The following is a 16233-nucleotide window of genomic DNA, read 5'->3' as shown; positions in this document are numbered from 1 at the left end:
AATGCATGCGCAATTCAATTTTGAGTGCTTTATTCTATGCTACATACATTTTTTTTGTTTGTACAGCAAGCGAGCACATAAATAGACACACAAACACACACACACACACACACACACATATATATATATATATGCTTAATGCTTGGCACGTGTATAAGCCTTGGAGTTAGGAGTCAGCAAAAGATTTAGCAAATAAATGGGCGCAGACTAACGAAAATCAATTCCAACTATGCTATGGCTATGTATATTTGTAGTATTTGTAGTTGAGTAAACTTAATGCATGAATTGTTGAGTTTGGAAAAGTTTAAGCTTGTTGCCAGTTCATTTTGAACTATTTGTTAGCTCGGCATTGTTGCTGCTGCTAGTTGGAAACATGCATGTTCAACAAACTGTAGCAACAACAGAAGCAGCAGCAGCTGCACAAGTAAAAGTTGCTTGCAACACAGTAAGCAAATTTTTGTTTTACCGAGTTTCGCATTTTGTTGCTGTTGCAGCTGCTTTTTGGGTTTATCTTTTGTATTGCACATTTGCTCTCTCTCTGTCTAATTTTGTTAGCCTGGCCAAGTGGCCAGCTAAACATGCCAATTTGCCACACATTTTTGCGATGCTTTTGCAACTGCGGTTGCTGCAACCACAAAAGCCCCAAAAGCTGTTTGAGTTGTAGCTGTAGCTGTGTAGCCTGAGCTCAATTATTGCCAAGGCGCTGACCAATACACAAAACGAAGCAAAAAAAAAAATAGAAGATGTTTATTTATTTACATGCAATTGCAACTGCAACTGCAACGCATTTTGTGGCAAGGCATAACTGCTAACACTTACTGCTGCCCCTCTGGCTTGGCCTAGTTTGAAAGCAACTCGTTTTATGCTTTTCCAATTGCCCATTTGCATTTAGATTGAGGATAATATAATCAAAATGTCCAGAGCTTTCATATGTGACTAGCTTTTCTTTTGCTTACTTATATTAAATTTGCATTATGCTAGTCTCTCTTGCTGTTTATCGCCCAGAATGCAAATAATTGCTTTTTAAATGCGCGCAGTAAATTGAAAAAGTTTTGCACCTAAGTATGAGAATTGCATGTTAAGAGTTCGCCAAGTTTTCGGCCAGCAGCAGCTGTAGTAACTTTGCATTACTTTCTTCAGTTTGCTTGTTGCGCCCTTAACAATGTGTACAGTGTAGCACTCAACTTAAGTATGTGTGTGTGTGTATTGTTTTGGCAAGTTCGTGCTTGTTTACGCGGCCTTGCAAACTATTCGTGGCATACTTTTAGGCGTTGCCAGAGCCCAACGTGGCAGTTAAGTGGGCTAAACAGTTGGTTGGCTAGTTGCAAATGCTTTGTGGCCGAACTAAATATTAAGTTAAAACCAAGTTGGGGGCTGCAAGATAAAATTTTAAGCTTAGTTGAAACAAAATCAAACGCCATAAACAAATTCGTTTAAGCAAAGGCAGCAGAATATCTGCTCTGGCGTTATACAACACTACTATTTAAAAATAGCTATAGAAATACAACTAAATGCTTAACTTGACTAGTTTTTATAGTAGTCTCTATTTAATTTTAAAGAGTGTAACTCAAATTGTATCCAACATAATTTTTAGTATAATCGTTAACTTCACTGCTTTAGTCACTTAAACTTGCAACTTGTATTTAGTTTTTACTGCAGCTCGACTTAAGCGAAAGCCTTGAAGCAACTCTCAGCTTGCTGCTTGTGTAATTTGCAGATCTTAAGTTCTTGCGCTCAATTATTGCACTCACACATTGTTGGCTTTTCCTTGCTTTGCTTTCTCTCGCACTCTCACATTTCCTGCGCTTGTCTGCCAAGCATACAAAAGCTAAATGTTGTTGTTGTTGTTGCTCTCGTTGCTTTGCGCACAGTGCGTTGGCATAATTTGGCATTTAATTGGCAGCCAGTTGTTGTTCTTGCATCTGCATTTGCATTGCATAAAACCAGAGAACAAAGCGCACATTTATCAAGCTCAGTATGCTGTCAGCAGTTGCAAGTTGCTTGGGATTGGCGTTAAGGTTGTTGTTTTCATTTTCCTTCGTTGTTTTCATTTTGCGTTGTAATTCGAACATTGCCACGTACAAGAAATTTTTTGTTTTGGACGTGCCACGTCAAACGGAAAACGGAAATACGCAAATTTGTTTCATTTATTGCCATTTCTTAAGCTTGCCACACATTTTCTTTTTCATTTTGTATTTGCTGTGCGTGTGGGTTTCGTTTTGTTTTGTGACCTGTGTCTGCTAAATTATTATTTTTGCATATTTTTTTGTAGCCGGCCGCCTAATGCGCTTATCGTGCCTCAAGCTCAACAAAATAAAATAAATTAAGCTGACCAATGTGTTTGCCTACAACATTATTAACATTATCTATATAGGAATGAGCTGCCGCCACCGCAGCTACGAAAAATCAATAGCCGCACCCAAAGTAAGTTCCCGCACTGCTTTGCTTTTTGCTTTGCCTGGATTTGGGATTCTTTTTTTTACTGTTTTTATGCGCTTATAATATATTAAATGCTGTAGCAATGTCAGCATTAGCATTAAGCCAAGCAAATTATGTGGCAAAACAAACAAATCTCAGGCTTCAACTTCAGCTAAAAGCATCATAAATAATAATGCTTGAATATATATATAAAAGGGATGTGTTGAAAGTGGAGCGTTTATTGCAGTTGCAATTTATGCAGCGCTTTATTACTTTTTCATTTTTCATTACTAACTCGCGCCGCTAATTGCGGCAGCTGCTGCTGCTGCTGCAACTTACGACATAATTAATGCTAAAAGCAAATATCAGATTAGCTGGCGTTGTCATAAAAAATGCGAAAAAAGAATTAGCATAAAATCAATAAATGTTGTAAGTAGAGAGCTCAAGCAGCACAAATGTGTTGCAAGCATGTTAAAGTTGTTTTAATTGCTGCGTTATGTGCGACAAAAAGCAGCATCATTAAAAATGAATGCAACAGCAACATCAATGGGGCGTTGCTAACGTGCAACATGCGCTCAGTCAATTGCAAAACGCTAAGCTGCCTGCTCGATCAGCTGTGCATAATTCAAAGCAGTGTGCATAGCAGGCAGACAATAGCTGCTTGCTTTAAAGCATGAATGACAGACAGCAGCTGTTTGCTTTGAGATTGAAATTGAGTGATGGCTGCCGAAGACAAACAAAAGCAATGGCTGCCAGACATAGACAAAAGCTGTTTGCTGTGCATAACTTTTGCTGCAGCAAGTTTTACACTTTATAATGAAATAAAATATACAAATAGATTGATTTTGAGCTAACAATTTGTGCTCGTTAGCCAAATGTACTTGCATATTAGTTATGTTTTAATATTTAAACGCAGACCTGTTTGCTGGCCAAATATTTGCACAGCGCATTGTTTGACTAATGAGCATGCTACCGCAATGTTGTGGCATTATCTCTCTAGCAGCCACAATGGTGAGCAGCAGCAGCAGCAACAACAACAACAGGTTGGCCACTGTGAGTGCCGCCTTTGGTGCTGCGTGCCTCATTGCATTAGATTTTGCACGTATTGCAACAAATGTAATTAACTTGCAAGCCACAGCAACATTTTGTGGCATGTGCGAGAACTGTGTGGCAACTCCAGTTGAATTATGCATGGCATTAAGACGAGTTGCTTGACCCAAGATGCAGCAGCAGCAGCAGCCTTAAGGTTCAACAAACTGCAGCAGGCTGCGCCTAAAAGCAGGCAACGCACACACACAGCGTGCGAGCGAGACAGAGCGAGAACAAGACATGCAGAAAGTCAAGTATGTGGTTAGAAGTCAAATTGCAGCGCAGGCAAACGTTGACAAACGACAAATGGCAGCTGCTGCAAAGGAAAATGCAAAAAAAAAAAGCAACTGCAAGCGAAAAATGTTGCACAGCCCAAGAAAATAGTCGTCAAGGGAAACGTGCCACACAAAAGTTCGCTGCCAAGACGACTAACGAGCGACTCTGTTGACTTTGCAGACTAGCCAATGCTCTATAAATAGCTGCAACTATAAATATGTTTGACCAGCGCCACGCCACTTAAAGTTTGTTGCAACTTGTGGTTCAACTCAACTTCTCAACTCCAAGTCAAAGTTGCAGTGACGCTTTTGTTTGTCAGTCTGCTGCTATAATTGAAGTTTGCCGCTGCTGCACGCTAGAGGGCGCTCTACCTGTGCGCATTTGCAATTCAAAACGACGTTGCACGACTTTGAAGTGCCGAACGCTGCGCTGCAATTTGAGTTTTTGGCTTTTCAAGTGGCTGCCACACACACACACAAAACGTTGCACTAATTGAAGTAGCAACACACACACAGCTTACGAATTTACACAACGCACAAATTTTATGCTAATCACAACAAAAGCCAAAAGCAAATGAAATTGCGGCTTTTGTTTTTATTTTGTTGCTATCGAGCGAAGAGTTTTATGGCCTACACTTTGCTACAACAAATTGTTTGTAAAGTTGAGCAAATTTATGGCCATAAATTATGCAGTGAACTCTCCCCAAAAGGCAACACCCTCTAAATCAAAAACAATGCGAGTCAAAACAAAATGGCGACAAGAGTGAGAAAACTCAACTTTGACAATCTCTACGCTTGACTTCAAAACTGATACGAAACCCAAGAGCTGTAGCTGTAGCTGTGTGTGTGTGTGTGTTGTTGCAGCTTTTTAATTCAATATAGACAGGCGGCTGTGCTGGGCTGTCGCCACAATTCTTTTATGGCACAGCAGTGCGTATGCGCAATCTCGCATACAAAAAATTCAGTTTGTTAATGCTATGACGACGCTTCATATGGATTAGTGCTGCTTAGCTCCACTGTAAAGGAATTATGCCGCTGCTGCTATAATGCAACATCATTTGTTTATCCGACTGTACGTCTGTCTCTCTGTCTGTCTGACTGTTTTGCTTATTTGTGTGCAGAGACTTTGAGTAATGAATGCAGGCAAAGGCAAATCTGATTTGCTGTTCGTGTCTAGATCAACATGTAACTTGATGTGGCATTACACAAGAAGCAGCAACAAAAGCAAAAAGGGAAAAAAACAGTCATCAAATACACACAAACACACACACACACACGCACACAGACATGCCTGTGTGTGCCATAAACTCATTTCAGCTATTTTGCCTTTGGTTAACGTTTACAATCACAATAAATTTCAATGTCTATCGAATGTATAGCAGCTAAAAACCTTTTTCACACACACACACACACAGCTGTGCGCGTTTGTGTGCGTGTGTGCCATGCATTATGTATTATGTGCGCTGTCACCAATAAATTCCCATGTAAGCAAGTGATATTGACAGGCCGCTGCTTCGACTGCGTCCAACGACAGTGTTGAAAATTATATGCACGTACTTAAAAGCAGCTACAGCAGCAACAACAACAACAATGAGCATGAGAGCTACACCCAGGATGCGAGCATTTTCACGTTTGAGCAGAGCAAACAGGATGCCACAACGCGGCGGCGATTGCAGACAACAGTGCGAAATGAGCCTTTGGCTCTAGCGCAGGTTTACATCATCAATATAAAACAGATGCCTGCCAAACAGACAGTCGGCCTGCCTGCCCGACTGCTATTTACAATCTAACACTACACACTGTGCAGCATACACTGCACGAAATGAAGTAAGAGATTTCGTTTTAGAGCTTTCTTTCAAATTCATATAACTAAATAAAGCAATTGCAGGCTTTAGTTCTTTAAAGAACAACTTTATTGTTGAATTTTATGTTTTTCATAGCTAGATAATGTTTAAAAATATTATGTTGACATTTAAATAAACTAAAAGTTAGTACCAAAGCATAGATTTATTATTTACATGCATTGTTTTTTTAGTTTTAGATAATCGACGCAGCCATTTATGCATTAATAATAATAAATTAAAACTTAAAGCCTATGACAAATTCTATGTAATTTTGCTGGCTGCTCTGCTACTTTATTAATAACAATATGTATCTAATTTTTGTTGTTGGCTGAAAGCTTTAAATAAACTAAAAGCAACGATTTATTATTTAGCTGAATAGCTTGTTTTTTTTTTAGTTTCACATAATCAAAGCAGCCATTTATGCATTTTAAGTTGTAACCTATAACAAATTCTATGTAATTTTGCTGGCTGCTCTGTTGCTCAGAATATTTTAATAAATAAAAACTTGTACATCATTTTTGTTGTTGTGTAAAAGGTTATTTTAAAAAATAAATCAAAGCTGTGTATTTTATAGCAACAAATGTATAACTATAAGTTATATATTTTACACTTCTTTCTTATCCTTTTTTTTACAATATTTTAATAAATAACATTTTTTCCATAATTTTTTAAATAATTCAAGGCTGCGTATTTTATAGCAACAAATGTATAACTATACGTTATTCTTAAACTTTTTTCTTTGCCTTTTTTGTACCCCAAACCTTATTTATGACCTCAGCTTAACTTGGCATGTTTTGCTTTTCATTATTCTTTTTGCACAGTGCAATATGCTTATGTAAATCGTTGTTAATTTATTGTCAATGCGGCACACATACCATGACAAAGGCTGCTGACTGTTGTGCTCTCTCTCTGTCTCTCTTTGTGTTATGGGATTGCATTGCATGGCTCTTAGCTTGGCCATAACACGTGCGCCATGCGCAATGTTATTAATCAACAAAGGCGAGCACATGCAGCTGTCCAGCTGTGTATGCTCCAAGCTTGTTGCCATGGCTATAAATGCGATGCATGCGGCTTATTACGACAGCAGCAGCAGCAGCAGCAACAGGGCAAATGCGATTGAAACTGCTGCAGTTGAGCGTCAGTTGAGATTGAAGCTTTAACTCTGCTCTGTTATTTTGCGTATTTGCATATGAATGTGGTGCAGACAAACCAAAGCTAATTATGCTGTTGACATGCCTACGAAATAGCCAACAAACACGTGATGGCAGCAGCTACGCAATCATAAATCATACGCCAGTGCGTTGGCTGCTCTGGTGTTGATTAAGCCCAAACAGCAACTGTTGATTAATATGTTTAATGGGGGCAACGCCGCTTGACACTTTCGCAAGCTAAATGAAAATTTATCATCATTTATATTACACTAGTCAGCAAAAGCAAAAAGGTGCCGAGAGCTCAGAGGGTTATAAACATTAATGCCACAGGCCAATAAGCTAGTGACATCTGTTGCAACTGTGGGGAAATGCATATAAATCAAAGGAAACTTGTACTAACTTTTACTTAACTGACAATTGTCGTTTCGATAACGATAAAGGAACTTTATATGAATTGAAATAGCAGCGAACATTCTGTTGGATTTAAATTGAAAACTAGATACGCCCAATTTTGAATACAAAACTAAACAGATTTAAATATAAATATTGTTATTTCTTACAATGAAATTTAATACGCTAAAAAATGCTTGAGGTATATCAATAAGCTTCAATTTAATTTCTGATCTTTTGTTAGTCAAAAAGCTGAACAGCTTTAAAGATTTACCTACACATATAAATGCAAATAAATATGTAAAAGTATCTTGATGCTCACCTCCGAGTTAAAGAGAGGCTAGAGTATATTTTGTATAATATTTAAGATTGTAAATAAATAAATAGAGCGCCTAAATATCAAACTTGCTGTCTTTAGTTGTTTCTGTTGACTTCTACTTGTCACTTTCTTTCTCTAAAGAAATTTGTAGCAAGTTTAACTTTTCAGCCAAACTAAACTGCTAACCCAATTGCAAATTGTTGCAAGAAATGTTAAAAATTGTTTTCCAGCTTCTTTTAAAACTTTGCACTGCCATTAGTCTTAAATTGCTGTTAAGCTACAACAAGCAGCATATGCAATTTTAGTGACTTTTTACCTAATTTAACGTAAACGTAAAGTAGATAACGTAATGTGTTGCACATCATTTGGTAGCGTCTCTTTGCTCTTACGTTAATCACCTTAAAGCGAGCAAGTTGCAGCAGCAGCAGCAGCAGCTCGGCCACGTAGCAATGTGGAGCGTATAATAAATTACATTTGCTTGACTCGCAGCAGTTGCAATACACACACACATATATATATATATATATAATATATACATATGAGCGCCAAGCAACGTGCGCGTTTCGTGTCAGCTGCATAAAAATGCCAGCTCATATATGAAGGGAACAGGACATGCCAGCAGGACCGCAGCGGAAATGCTGCAGCAGAGTCAGAGACATGGCAAAGCGGCAGCCGGCAGAGGAAATTAGAAAATGCCATCGTGAGAAAATGTGTAGCCACAACAAAAAGTACAAAATAGCCAAGGCTAAGAGAGTGAGAGAGAGAGCAATTGCATTGACAAACAGTGAGTGGGACAAACAGACAGCCAGTCAGTTGGACACACGTTTTGGCATTTGGCTACAACAATGAACAATTTGGCGTGTAAAAAGCCAAATAGCTAGCAATTCTTTTATTTGTGTTTTTTGGCATGGCTTTATGCAAAATAAAGTAAACAGCCAGACAAGGGACAAAAGGACGCACAGACAATAATACATTTGTGTTGATTTAGTAACAGAATCTGCGCCCAAATGTATGCAATGCAACCCAAGCCAAGCTGGCAGCTTGAATTACGCGTCAGTTTTTAAACTCCATGGCCAAGAGCTAGAGCTACAGAAAAAAATAAATAAATGAACGGCGACATTTGGCGAATGTTTAATTAAAATCATAGCAGCCAATAGCAAGAAATCGGAAACCCGCAAAAAAGAATTTAATTAAACTTTTTTGTGCAATTTTTTTTTTTGCTGTGTGTAAAACTTTTTTTGTTTGTTTTGATGACGATGTCAGCGCAACGCATTTTAATTAGTTTTTTTTTTTTGCAAGTGTATGTGTGCTAAAAACAAATCAAAAACTCTGCGCTTACAATTGACTCCGATGTGCGTACGTGTGTGTGTCAAAAAACTTTCAAACAAATGTCGCTCACATGCTAAACGCACACACACACACGCACTTACACGCACACAACAAAAGGTGCTGGCATTAACATTTCATGCGCATAAACAAATGAGTTTACAACGCAAACTTTTGATTATATAAGCTGCCAGGCCAACAGCAACAACAACAAAGCCACGCGTACAAATTGTTAAAAAATTATTTGCTCTTGTACCAAAGCAAAGCAAGTGAAACAAACTTTGCAAATATTTGTAATAAAAGAGGAGCAGAGAAATACTTGCATAATTTAGCATAAAGTAGCTGAGTTACTGCTATGCTAGCGGAAATGTATAGTTATTAGCATACATAACTAGTCAAACATTGTGGGCAAGGTGAATTCAATGCTTTAAAGTTTAAGCTGATTTTAAAATTTACCTGCATTTATTTAACTTTTACAGTTATTTGCTGTAGTAGCATTTATTTTATTTTAACGCTGTATTTTATTACTATTTTTTGCACCCAATCATAAAATTTAACGCGTTAAACACGTGCGCCGTGTGCTATGCTATAAAAAATCTACGCAGCTGCACTATGGAAACCAATGACTAAATTTATTAACATATGTATGGAATATTAAATTAACAGCAGCTAACATTTAAAAAAATATAGTCTTACGCTTTTTTGCTCTAATGCTTTAAAAATTAGTTAGCTTGCTCTGCTATTTAGCTGAGTTTGCATATAAAGAAAAGTATACAAGTTTTTAATGAGCGCACAAATGTGTTTTTAATATGCACATGGCTCTATGAATTATGCAAAAGTCATAAAAACAAGCTTAAACCTATTTACATAAACTATATATGAAATGTTTACGCAGCGCCCAACAAATATTTATTGTTGCTTTATTTAAGTGGCGAGCACTTTAACATTTTAATTAACTAATTTATGTTTGCTTAAAGTTTCTTTTTCTCTACTTACACCGCCATGTCCGCCGGAGCCATCAATGCCTTCCTCATCGATATAAATTTCATCTTTCTGTGCTGATGTTAAGGTTGGCGATGAAGCTTTCACAGATTTCTGTAAATACAAAATGAGAGCAGGAATAAATTAAAAATGCGCAAGAAAAAGCGAAAACTTTTTTAATTTACAGCGAAAAGTCAAGTGAGCTGCTTCTGCTTCTTGTTTTATTTTTGCTGTAGACAAATTTGCTGCAAATATTTGCATTTCATTAATTAAAGCTAGAAATAGAAAAAAAGGGATCGCTTCAATTTATATTAAGCTTAAATGCAATGCAATACTTTTGGTTAACCGCAATGCAATTTTGCTGGCGACCGCATAAAACAATTAATTACAGCAATAAATGCATTTTTAATGATGCAACTGCAAAATCAATGAAATATTTAAATTGCATGACTGACAAAAAAAAAAAAACAAAAACTGCCTTCAACAGCTGCTGCGCTGCATAATTAATGAGCCAGCACGAGACTCTGCACTCAAAATTTATTTTTCGGCTACTAATTTATCTAAGCTATGCACAGACTGCACTGCCAGGCTTAGCAAAAGTCAAAAGTTGGCATAAACTTATCACTCGGCGACATTGTCAGCGCCAACTTTTAAGCTTCAGCTACAGTCTCCTACACAGGTGTGTGTACGCGCAAAAAACCTAAATGAAAGGCTTGGCGCTTCAAGCTGATAAACACTTCATCTGCAGCTTTTTTGTTGTGGTGGAGTGGAGTGTGCCAAGTTTTCACATTTGTGTGACGCAAGTCACATCACCGCAGCTTTGTTGCTAGACGGCTCCTTTATAAAGTTGTTTGCCTCATTGCAAAGTTTGTTGTATGTACATTGTACACGGCTGCGCTAAAGTAATAGATTTAGTTTATAAATTTGCTAAATCGACCAAACTGTTTTATAAGCAATGCTGCTTTAGTTTATAACATAGTTCGAGGAGTTTTAAAAATAAATTGTTGAATTGCAACATTTGTGCAATTGAATTTCAATTAGACTTAAGCCTTGACGTAGGTTTTACATGAGTTTCAATAAATTGACATTGCTTTTATTTTTTCAAATGAATTATATTTTCAGCAGTATGGTATTTTCGTTCTTTAACTCGTTCATCATATTGCTATTCTGTAGAAAGGAGAGCAATAGAGGATAAACACTTCTTTCCTTTTAACTGCATTTGAAAAATTCTTAATAAAACTAATGCAGTCTCCTTATTTATTTATACTGTTCTGCTATATAGTAATATAAAAGCGAAAAATATATCTAAACAAAGTACTGCTAATAAAACTGTCTCGGGTAAAAGCTTAAAATCAAATCTACTCTTCTTTGACTCAGCAACACTTTTTGTTATTGTCAATATTGACTCAAGTATTTTTTTCAAGCTCTTTTATTAAATACTTTGTAAATTACTTTTTACAAAATGAAATTCTTTGCAACTTTTTGCAGCCTTTGTTTTGTGTTAGCATAACGCACATCAAAGGTGTTGAGTGTAACGACTTTTATAACAGTTGCGCTGTAATTTTACGCATAACTGAGCTGTAGCAGTCAGTTATAGTCAATCAGCTATGGCAATGCATTTGCAGCACGGCAACACTGTTGGGAGCATATTTGCAATTTATTTTTATAGCAGCGCATATATCAATTTTAAACTGGCAACAATTTGTCAAAAGTGCATAAATTGAAATGCAATTGTGTCAGGCGAGTGCCAATAAAAAATAAACGTGACAATAACGTAGATAAAGTGACAACCAATAGGAAAACGCTACAGTGCAAAAAAAAATGGTATACAAAATGCAAGTATAGAGAGTGAGAAGCGCACGCTTATAAATCAATATAAATATTGACAGTTTTCTTGCATGAAAGTAAAGCATATATATCGCCTGCGATGAAATCAGCAATATAAAAATTAATTTGTTAAAATAGTGATGCCGTGACAAACTTTGCCATTGACAAATATACGCAACATTTTGACTTTTTGCAAACACAAATAAAATATATAAACCACATGGGAAATTTAAGGTGCAGCTTCAAATGATTGCAGCTTATATTTCAAATTTAATTAAAACTTGTATCAAATTAAAATTGTATCATGTTCAAATGACATTTTAAAAATTGCAATTTCTATGACAGTTGCTGCTGCTGCTGCTGCACTACTGAGTGCTCCGATTGTTGAGTGTCAATTGCATGCGCTAGGCAACAGCAGCAGCAACAATAGCGCCAGCCAAGTGGCAGACTGGCTGGTGGCAATGACAGCTGTCAGTTGGGCCAATTGAAAGCTAAATGCGCATTGAGGCAAAGCCCACTCGAATGTTCGTACGTAGCCAGCGCTGCAAAGTAGGCAATGCCAATTCTATAGATTGGCAGCAAGCATACGCAACGTAGGCTGCTGGCCACGCATTAAATGTCTATCAATAATGCATAGTGTGTGTGTGTGTATGAGAAATATGTCAACAGTTTGCAAACTTGTTATAGTATATTTTCATTAGGCCAAATGCTGTTTTGGCCAAAGCCTCAACCATTAAGGTGTCAAGCAGGCAGGCAAGTGTTTTGGCCTCTAGACAAAACGACAAATAAAAGCAAATCAAAACTTATTATGCGAGGCACAAAAACTAACACACACACATGAGAGTGTGCGTGTGTGTGTGTGTGTGACTTTATTGTTCTCAGTTGTGAGTTGTGCGTGTGCGTGCGCTGGGGAAAACTTTTATGTTTATAGTGCTCATAAAAGCAAAGGCAAAGACTTGATGGTCATTTTCCGCTCGAATTTGTGCATAAAACTAATTGAACAGCAGAATTATTGCTTGCCACATGGGGCACATAAACAAGCAACTTGCAATGTTTACAATACACATTAACTAGCAACGTAGAACTATGCGTTCGTTTATAAACAATGCAATTAGCTTAAAATTTACACAGAATTGCCTTCAAGTCAAATGCGTATGCTAATGGGTTTTGGCAAAAGGTAACTTGGGTTAGAGTGCTTGTCAAGACTTGACACAAAGCCAAAGGCGGAAATTGTTTACACACACACACACACACACACACGCACGCACACAAATGTAAAGTAGAGCTAAATTGACAGCAACGAGTAAATTTGGAGCACAATGCAAATAATACGGGAAAAAAGCAGCAGCAGCGGCAGCTACCCCAAGTCAATTCTACTGACGCCACAAATATGAAATTCACACACACACACACACACACACACACGCATACATGCATACATACCTTTGGCTACATATACACGCCCTCGTTGCTGACTGTCTATTGTAACACTGACCTACAGCGTTGCCATTTGCACATTTGACCAACAATTTACATTTGTGGCTATTGCTATTTTTTGTAATTTTTACTTACTTTTTTGCCTGCTGCGCAGTTTTGTAGCGCGCTTTACTTTGCTACCCAGCGCCTCTTATGCGAATTTAATGTCAATAGGTCTGGCGTTGTTGTTGTTGTTACAACCACAATAGACACATATACACACGCACAGTAGTCGTCGCACTCAAAGCTCAACAACTGTCACTGTCACCGTCAACTGCTACTAACTGTGTTCAAAGGAAAGCAGCGCCAAATGCGCCACGTTTAGAGCAACAACCGTTCACTTTACCAGCAAGTTGCAAACTGTTGGCAGAGACACGTATCTTTTAGCCGCCTGCAAAAGCCAAACGAGCCTAAACGGAGAGCATCAAATGTTGTGATAAAGGACAAACACACACACACAGAAACACATGAGCATTTGGTCCAATGCAAACTGGGTCGGTTTTGTTGTTGGGAAGCTGCGCGCTCACTGCGCATGCTGAGCGAATCTCACAGCTGGCGGCGAAGCTTTTGTAGTGCAGGCAAAAACCAAAGCAAAGCTTTTCATTTTGCTAAGGAGTGAAGTCAGGATAGGGAAATTTTAATAAAATGTACTAAAGATGCAACTAAAAGTGGAAGTGATGAATTTAGTAACTGCAATTAACAGTCAAGTGAGGCAAAGTTAGAACTGTCTCAACAACTTTAAATAAAAATGTGCTAAAAATGCAACTAAGTATGGAAGTGATGAATTTGTCAAATGCATTTAGCAGTTAACTCAGGGAAATTATAACTGTCTCAATATCTATACATGAAATGTGCTAAAAATGAAACTAAAAGTGTAAGTGATGAAGTTGTGTACATTTTGGCAACTGCAATTAACAGTTAAGTCAGGGAAATTATAACTGTCTGGCAACACCAGCACCAACACTATTAAAAGGTTAAAAATAAAGCGTAAGCTTAGGTAAAACAGCACTTTTTAAAACTAATGTTTCATTTAGACAATTAGGTTTTAAAACGTAATCGATACTATCGATAAATGTAAGGAGCTTGGCTAAGTACAGCAGCAAAGTCTGGGTTGAACTTAATTTGAGCCACATGCCAAATAGTTAACATTAGTACTCAGCAGTACATAAAGTTCTGCAAAATATTGGCTGTGCTTAAACTAAACTTTATGACGAGCTTACAGCAAAGCTAAAGCTAAATACAAAGCTATTTTATTTATCGATAATTGAATAGCTTAAACTTGCATATCTCAACTTTGAGTGAGCTTACAAAAGCAAACAGCAAAGCTTTAAGCGCTTGAATTGTGCCAACAACTTAAGAATTTTTAGTTGTGCTCTTTTGACAACAGTTGGCGCTTTAGAGCCTTGCTGCTACTGTTAATGCCACTGTTAATTAACATTAGCTGTCGTACACTTCACAACAACAATTTATGGCAGCAGAACTTGTTACAAATTTCGCTGTATTTAAAACTCACTTAATCAATGTAGACACACAAATTTTAGAAAATTAAGAAAAATTACCACAGCGACAACAACAAGAGCGAAAAAGAAGAAGCAACTGAAAAAGACAGCGGCAAAGAAAAGTTGCCTCGTTGCCAGCTCATTTCCGTTTATTCAGCGCTGTCGCAACACGCAAAATGAATTACAAGTGTCCATCTTCATATAAAAAAAAGATATATGTATATAGTAGCTGTAAACGGACAACGGAAGGTGCCTGTCAGCAAAGGACAAGCGCTGAAGTTGGCGTCGCTTGGCTTTTGCTATTAGTTGCGTTTAATTTCGCTGGGCCATAAATAACATTTTTTTTTGTAGCTAGTTAATACTTTTGAGCGCTAGGCATTGTACTTAAAGCTGCTTTATACTAATGTAACATCATTTGTGTGCTAAAAAAGTGTAACAACTAAGACTGTAGCAAAATAAGTAATAAAAATAAATTAAGTCTAATTAGCGGCTGGAGAGCTGCCGACAGCAGCGTAGCTCATTTGATAAATGCACAACTCACACGTGTGTGTGTGTGTGTGTGTATGTCTGGCAAGGCTTGACCAAAAACAGCAACCCACAAAATAAAAGAAAAGAAAGATAGAAAGCCATGCAGAGTAGCCACTGTTGCTGTTATTTTAGTACAAGTACTTTGGAGCTGGGAATATATATGAGCATTGGTAGAGTGCATTTAACTGTTTGCTACTGTCTCGACAGCATAAATCAATTTTAATTGCCAAGTGCAGCGACAGAGAGAGTGAGAGAGAGTGAGTGAGCACTTTTAGCTTTCATGTCTGCATTTGTATTGGTAATTGTCTGGTCTGGTCCATTAATAAAACAAAATTGCATTGCCAAAAATGTTTTGGCCAAATTCAATCAACGCGCATTTTCATAAATTATGCATGCATACACACACACACACACACATACGAACAGACGAGCAGACATTTGTGCATTGACACAAAACTAATTGCCAATGAATGCAACAAATGGCAATTGGCCAAAAACGCAGACAGTTGAAAGCGCAGCATCAATAGTTAACTAACTAACTAACGCTGTTGCACTCTACAAACGAAGTTGCAATAACTGTGTTTGCTTGCTTGTGCTATGCTCTGTACTATGGGCAACTTAAGCAAAATATGTGCAAATGTTTTTTTAAATTTTAATAATTTTATTGACATAAAAGTACTTTTAACAGAGCTACTTGCTGTTGAGTAAATAGCTGCTAAAGTTATCGATAATATCGATATATAAAATATGCGATTACAAGCAGTGCTGCCAACTTTTGATTAGGAAAAAAAGCTGCAAGGGCTAAAAAAGCAAGATCCGGGAAAGAAAAAAGGTTTGAGTGAATAAATTGGTAAATTTGAGAGAAGGAACAAATTCATAGGTCGCAACCTTTTTTTAGTCAATAAAGGGCAGATTGAAAAAGCTGCTTTCATTTTCAAAAAAATTATTTCCCGCTGTTTTCAAATTTTTCCCGCATTTAAAAAAGCGGAATTGGCAGCTGTGATTACAAGTCGAGTAAAGAATTATTTACAGCTCGTCATATGCAAGAAGTTTTAACAGGCCAATTGAAATATATGTATATATAGTTTATTCCCATTTTGCTATATTTTA

General features: G+C 37.3%; 1 protein-coding gene across 7 annotated transcripts in view; it reads right to left on the bottom strand.

Annotated features, from left to right (window-relative positions):
• The window catches only part of LOC108596442 (syndecan), a 103653-nt gene that overhangs the window by 10224 nt on the left and 77196 nt on the right, over positions 1 to 16233 (bottom strand). For all 7 annotated transcript variants that reach the window (XM_033293283.1, XM_033293285.1, XM_033293284.1 and 4 more), the window contains exon 2: positions 9809 to 9907. In XM_033293283.1, coding sequence (XP_033149174.1) covers positions 9809 to 9907 — 99 coding nt within the window. The remainder of the gene's footprint in view (positions 1 to 9808; positions 9908 to 16233) is intronic.

Source organism: Drosophila busckii, chromosome 2R, assembly GCF_011750605.1.
Source record: "Drosophila busckii strain San Diego stock center, stock number 13000-0081.31 chromosome 2R, ASM1175060v1, whole genome shotgun sequence".
Lineage (NCBI taxonomy): Eukaryota > Metazoa > Arthropoda > Insecta > Diptera > Drosophilidae > Drosophila > Drosophila busckii.
The sequence above is the reverse complement of the archived record's forward strand: the minus strand, read 5'-3'. Positions and strand labels throughout refer to the sequence as shown.